The sequence below is a fragment of the Bufo gargarizans genome, chromosome 1 (assembly GCF_014858855.1).
Source record: "Bufo gargarizans isolate SCDJY-AF-19 chromosome 1, ASM1485885v1, whole genome shotgun sequence".
NCBI lineage: Eukaryota > Metazoa > Chordata > Amphibia > Anura > Bufonidae > Bufo > Bufo gargarizans.
The window spans coordinates 204,355,786-204,363,888 of record NC_058080.1 but is presented as its reverse complement, the minus strand read 5'-3'; the positions used below and the strand labels follow the sequence as shown (position 1 = coordinate 204,363,888).

Sequence of the window (8,103 nt, the reverse complement as noted above, 5' to 3'; positions counted from 1 at the left end):
TTGCGGATCTCCTTATCACATCTAGCTAGCGCGCTATGACTGTTAGCTCTGCTACATCTGTACCTTGCGGATCTACTCATCACATCTAGCTAGCGCGCTATGACTGTTAGCTCTGCTACATCTGTACCTTGCGGATCTCCTTATCACATCTAGCTAGTGCGCTATGACTGTGACTGTTAGCTCTGCTACATCTGTACCTTGCGGATCTCCTTATCACATCTAGCTAGCGCGCTATGACTGTTAGCTCTGCTACATCTGTACCTTGCGGATCTACTCATCACATCTAGCTAGCGCGCTATGACTGTTAGCTCTGCTACATCTGTACCTTGCGGATCTCCTTATCACATCTAGCTAGTGCGCTATGACTGTGACTGTTAGCTCTGCTACATCTGTACCTTGCGGACCTTCACCGTCGACTATTTCACCTTATGGTAAAAAGCACAAACAATTCCCTGCGTGACCGCGCTTCCATCCGTGTGATTTGCGTAAGCGCAGCACATGGGCCTGCGCCTATTTTCTGATGTTAGGGCAGACATTTATTTGGTGGTTTTCCCATTGATAAATGCGCTGCACGCCGTACACGTAGGAGGCGCCTTCTTCATGAAAGGGTGATGCGTTTTTAGGTGGCACGTGTACACATAGCTCTGCCGTGTTTTGAGGCAGAAAGGGGCCACTTCACGGACGAGGGGCAGGGGTGTAGCTATAGGGGGCACAGAGGTAGCAGTCGCTACCGGGCCCAGGAGCCTGAGGGAGCCCAAAGACCCTTGTGCCGCATAAGAAGACACACAAAGCACTGAGGGAAGGGGGGCCCAAGCTGAACTCTTGCACCGGGGCCCATGAGCCTTTAGTTATGCCCCTAACAAGGGGCATTTTGTTGGAGGGCGCTTCATTCTATCATTTATCACAGTCTGAGGAAGGCGGCGACTTCTACCTGCAGGCTACAGAAGTGTTCATTACCAGGCTGCTGAGTGCCAGCTCTGCCCATCTCCTCACCCAGACAGGGAGGACACTGACCAGTCACAGAAACCTGCCTGCCGAGCCCCCTCCTTCCCCTCACCGGCTGCGAGCCTCCATAATAAGCACCGTTCTAACAAATGAATCTCTATCTACAGTATGCCCAGATATATACACAGCAGCCCTGAAGGCTCGGCGATGAGGAGACGACGGAGAAGCGGCAGCCCCTGCTCCCCTCACACACTCCCGCCTCCACATGACGCCCCTGTGCTAATAGATTGACGTCCCTGTCAGGCCCCGCCCCTCCCTGCCTCTCCTGGCCTCCTATTGGTTGGCAGGAGGAGGGCGCTGCGCAAAAACACCTAGGCTGGGAGCTGGGAGCTCAGACAGTGGCAGCAGAGATCCCGGCCAGCACTGAGGAGCATCACTATGGGATGTGTGCAGGAGATGAAGTGTGCAGTCTAATGCAGTCCTGATGGATGTAGCAGCTGGAAATGACTAGCCTCCATCCCTGACCTGGGATTTATCCACAGAGGAGTAGAGGGGATTATTGGACTGATGAGGGGATCGCCTGGGTGCAAGGAATAACACAAGTGCACTTTTCTCCTCTTTTTCTTTTCTATTTTTGTACCTTTGCACTATTCTTCTTCTTTTTTTTTGGAGATGATTGTTTTATTTCTACTGGCGTGCATGGTGGATGGTGTGCTTTCCCAGCTAGCCTACAAGGTGCAGGAGGAGAGGGACCATGGTACTTTCGTGGGGAATATCGCAGAGGATTTGGGCTTGGACATTACAAAACTCTCCAGTCGCAGGTTCCAGTCGGCCCCCAACTCCAGGAGCCCTTACCTGGAGCTGAACCTGGAGAATGGAATCCTGTATGTCAAGGAGAAGATCGACAGGGAGCTGATCTGCAAGCAGAACCCCTCCTGCCTGCTCCACCTGGAGGTCTTCTTGGAGAACCCCTTAGAATTCTTCCGGGTGGAGATTGAGGTGCTGGACATCAATGACAACCCCCCGACTTTCCCGGAGTCTGACATCCAGGTGGAGATCTCAGAGAGCGCCACCCTGGGCACCCGCTTCCCGCTCGAGAGCGCCTATGACCCAGACGTGGGCAACAACTCCCTCCGCACCTACGAGATGACCACCAACAGCTTCTTCACCCTGGACGTGCAAACCCAGGGAGATGGCAACAAGTTTGCCGAGCTGGTGCTGAAGAAGCAGCTGGACCGAGAGCAACAAGCCCTGCACAGGTACGTGCTAACTGCCATGGACGGGGGCATCCCCCAGAGGACGGGCACTGCCCTCCTCACCATCAAAGTGCTGGACTCCAATGACAACGTGCCTGTCTTCGATCAGCCGGTGTACACCGTGTCCATGCCCGAGAACTCGCCCCCTGGCACCCTGGTCCTACAGCTCAATGCCACCGACCAGGATGAAGGTCAAAACGGGGAGGTGGTGTACTCATTCAGCAGCCACAACTCGCCCCGGGTCCGAGAGGTCTTCAGCGTAGACTCCAGGACTGGTCGCATGGAGATCTCCGGGGAGCTGGACTACGAGGACAGCAACATGTACCAGGTCTACGTCCAAGCCAAAGACCTGGGGCCGAACGCGGTGGCAGCCCATTGCAAGGTGATGGTCAAGGTGCTGGACCTCAACGACAACGCGCCAGAGATCAGCTTCAGCACCGTGAAGGAGTCGGTGAGCGAGGGCGCCCCCCCGGGTACGGTGGTGGCACTCTTCAGCGTCACCGACAAGGACTCTGAGGAGAACGGGCAGATCCACTGCGAGATCCTTGGGGAAGTGCCCTTCAGGCTCAAGTTGTCCTACAAGAACTACTACACCATCGTGACTGACGGCATCCTGGACCGGGAGCTTGTGCCTTCCTACACAGTGACGGTGCTGGCCAGGGACCGGGGCAGCCCTGCCCTCAGCTCCACAAGGTCCATCCAGGTGCAGGTGGCCGATGTCAACGACAACGCGCCCAGGTTCTCCCAGGCGGTGTACAACGTGTATGTGACGGAGAATAACGTGCCGGGGGCGTACATCTCCGCCGTGAGCGCCACCGATAGAGACGACGAGGAGAACGCTCATGTGTCCTACAACATCCTGGAGTGTGACATCCAGGGCATGTCTGTCTTCACCTACGTGTCCATCAACTCCGAGAACGGCTACCTCTACGCCCTGCGCACCTTTGACTACGAGCAGCTCAAGGACTTCAGCTTCATGGTGGAGGCTCGAGATGGGGGCAGCCCTCCTCTGACCAGTAACGCCACAGTCAACATCGTGATCGTGGACCAGAACGACAACGCGCCTTCCATCATATCGCCCCACGGCAGGAACGGGACGGCCAAGGAGCTGCTGCCCAGGACTGCAGAGCCGGGCTACCTGTTCACCCGGGTGGTGGCTGTGGACCTGGATGAAGGGGAGAACGCCCGCCTGACCTACAGCATTCTCAGAGGCAACGACATGAGCTTATTCCGCATGGACTGGAGGACAGGAGAACTAAGGACAGCAAGGAAAATCACTAGTAAGAGAGACCCCCACAGACCCTTTGAGTTAGTAGTGGAGGTTCGGGACCATGGACAGCCACCCCTGTCCTCTACTGCACTCATTCAGGTGGAGATTGTGGACAGCACTGTAGAGAAACTGAATGAGAACCACCGCTCCAGTAGATCCAATGACACAGCCTTAGACCTCACTCTCATCCTCATCATTGCCCTGGGCTCTGTCTCCTTCATCTTCCTGCTAGCTATGATAGTGCTAGCCATCAGGTGCCAGAAGGAGAAGAAACTCAACATCTACAGCTGCCTGGCCAGTGACTGCTGTGTGTGCTGCTGCTCTTGTTGTAGCAGACAAGCCAGAGCTCGCAAGAAAAAGCTCAGCAAGTCAGACATCATGTTGGTACAAAGCTCTAATGTGCCCACTGCTACCCAGGTACCAGTGGAGGAGTCTGGTAGCTTTGGGTCTCACCATCATAACCAAAATTACTGCTATCAGGTCTGCCTGACCCCAGAGTCTGCTAAAACTGACCTAATGTTCCTCAAGCCTTGCAGCCCTTCCAGGAGCACGGATGCAGAGCACAACCCTTGTGGGGCTATAGTGACAGGCTATGCTGACCAGCAGCCTGATATCATCTCCAATGGCAGCATCTTGTCCAGTGAGGTAAGGCATCCACTTGTCTATTGATGTCACGTCCAGTTCTGCTGCACTCATTCATTTCCAGCTAAATAGGCTAACATCATAAAGAACTTTTCCCTTGTAACCAGATGTTGCTGATCCCTTGTTATCTGCAAATCCCCTTCCACGCACATTTATCCACATGAAATCTTCTCTATCTCCATGTCCTTCTGCATCATCTGCTTTCCGCCTATTTCTAAAGAACCCAGTTGTTCCATCCCCTGCCGATCATGTACTTTCCTGTATTGATTTATGCTAGAAATCCCGCAGTGCCAATCCATAGTAATGGATTTTAATTTCCAATATTATCTTCCTCATTTTTATAATACACTTGGTAACCATATATGGAACATTGGAGGTGGCAGGCTGAATCCCATCCTTCCATTTAGGTATTAGAATTCCCCTAGAAAACTGTTGCAGCCTGTAGCCCACACTGCCTGAATGTGAATGAGGCCAGACTGGAGAGATTCTCCTGCATAGAGCGCTGTTCGCCAAATAAAATGTCGGCCTGTTTAGCTGGTATGAGCTCCACTTGTTTGAGATGACCCTGATGAAATCCCAGTGAGATGTCCTACATTAGTAGATCACGGAAAATGAGCGTGCCCAATGAAATGCTCCATACATAAGCTCTATCACTTTAATGCATGTGTTAAATGGGGGAAGTGCCTGGATACAATGAGCAAAGAACACATCCATTTAGCATTTGGCAACCCTTCATGCATAACAAACATGTGGATCCTTGTACAGAATGTCCTCCAAGAAAGGCTGTCACGTCTTGTGGTAGAGAGGGTGCCCTTTTATGTCAGGATATGTTCTCATGTACTCTCAATATTTGATGTGTTCCCGGGCAGCTCTGCATGCACATTTCATCTATCAGCCCGGTAGCTCTCCGCTCTTTCATGTTCCTTGCAGTGACATTTAGAGTCCAATTGTCTTTCATTTCTTTTTTAGAATAAACACCAACGCACTGAACTCAGTTATCTAGTTGACAGACCACGACGGGTAAACAGGTATGATCTGCGCTTGGACATCTCCTTTATTTCTTCCTCTTTAACTTCAGTCCTAGAAAATAAACTTTTATTGTAGAAGGGCTGGTTCATGGAGATATGTGTCTTCTATGTTCTTGTAGAAGGGCTGGTTCATGGAGATATGTGTCTTCTATGTTCTAGAAGGGCTGGTTCATGGAGATATGTGTCTTCTATGTTCTTGTAAAAGGGCTGGTACATGAAGATATGTGTCTTCTATGTTCTTGTAGAAGGGCTGGTTCATCAAGATATGTGTCTTCTATGTTCTAGTGGAAGGGCTGGTTCATGGAGATATGTGTCTTCTATGTTCTAGTAGAAGGGCTGGTTCATTGAGATATGTGTCTTCTATGTTCTAGTAGAAGGGCTGGTTCATGGAAATATGCGTCTTCTATGTTCTTGTAGAAGCGCTGGTACATTGAGATATGTGTTTTCTATGTTCTTGTAGAAGGGCTGGTTCATGGAGATATGTTTCTTCTATGTTCTAGAAGGGCTATTTCATGGAGATATGTGTCTTCTATGTTCTAGTAGAAGGGCTGGTTCATGGAGATATGTGCCTTCGATCTTCTAGAAGGGCTGGTTCATGGAGATATGTGTCTTCTATGTTCTAGAAGGGCTGGTTCATGGAGATATGTGTCTTCTATGTTCTAGAAGGGCTGGTTCATGGAGATATGTGTCTTCTATGTTCTAGAAGGGCTGTTTCATGGAGATATGTGTCTTCTATGTTCTAGAAGGGCTGGTTCATGGATATATGTGTCTTCTATGTTCTTGTAGAAGGGCTGGTTCATGGAGATATGTGTCTTCTATGTTCTAGAAGGGCTGGTTCATGGAGATATGTGTCTTCTATGTTCTAGAAGGGCTGTTTCATGGAGATATGTGTCTTCTATGTTCTAGAAGGGCTGGTTCATGGATATATGTGTCTTCTATGTTCTTGTAGAAGGGCTGGTTCATGGAGATATGTGTCTTCTATGTTCTAGAAGGGCTGGTTCATGGAGATATGTGTCTTCTATGTTCTAGAAGGGCTGGTTCATGGATATATGTATGTGTATTCTATGTTCTAGAAGGTAGTTCCTATGTATCACAGCAAGGCTGCAATGTGAAATGTATTATTCCTGGCATTACTGTGCCAACACCTGCCCTTCTGAGTGTAATACTGCTGAGGGGAGCACATACTGGAGGTATACAGCCGTGTATTGCAGCTCCCACTGTGTCCATAGGATGGCAGAAGAATATTTGATTTTGTATTTCTCCTCAATACTGTGCTGTTTGTATTTGCAGCTCTGCCTTCCAGGAAGCAGACATAGTAAGCTCTAAGGATAGTGGGCATGGAGACAGTGAGCAAGGAGACAGTGATCATGACGCCACTAATCGAGGTCAATCCTCTGGTAAGTCTGATGAGAGCAGGAATCCAAATTGCTTCTTTATCCCCTTAGTGACAAGGGCTGCAATCCCAAAATACCTTATATCATATGCCAATCCAAATGTGACAAGTAAGTGGAGAACCCTGTCATTCATGCATGTGACGCCTAATGGGAATACCAAGTATGATCAATGTGACTTTTCTGATAGCAAAGAGTAACGGATTCCAGAGAGGGCTCCACGTTGTTTAACACCTCAGGATCTAATGGCTTGAAATTGCAGGAAAATGTGACTTGTGATGATGACAGATAATGAACATATGGGACTGGTATTAGAGAGAGCGAGCTGCAAGGTGTGCAGTAAGGTGCCCAGAATATTCCCGTAGTTCTCTGTCCTCTCCACAAATCACTAAATGGTTTGGGAATACAGACATGTACAGAGGTCAACACCGACAGGAAAACACAGCTGCATCTTAGGTGAGGAGGCCGAAGAGATGAGAAAGATATCTCCATACATTTTAGGAAAGAAAGAAAAAGAAGAATGAACAAGAAAAAAAAAGAAAGAATTCAAATAGACAATAAGTAGGTAGATAAATAGATAATAGATAGATGTAAATAGATAGATACAGACAGACAGGTAGATAGATGATAGACAGATAAAGAGGCAGAAAGTCAGAGGTAGATGGTAGATAGATAATGATTGACAGATAGATAATAAAAAGAAGATAGAAAGAAAGAAAAGTAGATAACGTCAGGCAGAAATACAGACATAGATAGATAATAGCTAGATAGATAGATAGATAATAGATAGATAGATAGATAATAGCTAGATAGATAGATAGATAATAGATAGATAGATAATAGCTAGATAGATAATAGATAGATAGATAGATATATAGATACATAATAGATAGATAGATAGATATATAGATACATAATAGATAGATAGATATATAGATACATAATAGATAGATAGATAGATAGATAGATAATAGATAGATAGATAATAGCTAGATAGATAGATAATAGATAGATAGATAGATAATAGCTAGATAGATAATAGATAGATAGATAGATAGATAGATAATAGATAGATAGATAGATATATAGATACATAATAGATAGATAGATAGATATATAGATACATAATAGATAGATAGATAGATAGATAGATACATAATAGATAGATAGATAGATAGATAGATAGATAGATAGATATATAGATACATAATAGATAGCTAGATAGATAGATAGAGCTGTTTGGTGATTGAAATGCACTTTTTTTTTTTTTTACGCTTGGGAAGTGCTGTGGATTTTTTTTTCTTTTATATTATTTGGAGGTTGAATGGCTTCCATAACCGCTGGCACCCTCTACAATACTATATGCTGCGCGGCTCATGCTTCTTCATTTGAGATAGATAGATAGAAACATAAATGGATAGATAATAGATAGATAGAAATAGATATATAGATAGCTGATAGATTGATAGATTGATAGATAGATAGATAGATAGATAGATAGATAGAAAGATAGATAGATAGATAATAGAAAGAGATAGATAGATAAAATAGATAGATAGATAGATAACATA

General features: G+C 46.8%; 1 protein-coding gene across 1 annotated transcript in view; it reads left to right on the top strand.

Annotated features, from left to right (window-relative positions):
* Positions 1 to 1,356: 1,356 nt before the first annotated feature.
* PCDH10 (protocadherin 10) overlaps positions 1,357 to 8,103 on the top strand; it is a 60,648-nt gene continuing 53,901 nt past the window's right edge. The window contains exons 1-3 of the mRNA XM_044300977.1: positions 1,357 to 4,116; positions 5,083 to 5,141; positions 6,432 to 6,538. Coding sequence (XP_044156912.1) covers positions 1,618 to 4,116; positions 5,083 to 5,141; positions 6,432 to 6,538 — 2,665 coding nt within the window. The 5' untranslated portion in view covers positions 1,357 to 1,617. The remainder of the gene's footprint in view (positions 4,117 to 5,082; positions 5,142 to 6,431; positions 6,539 to 8,103) is intronic.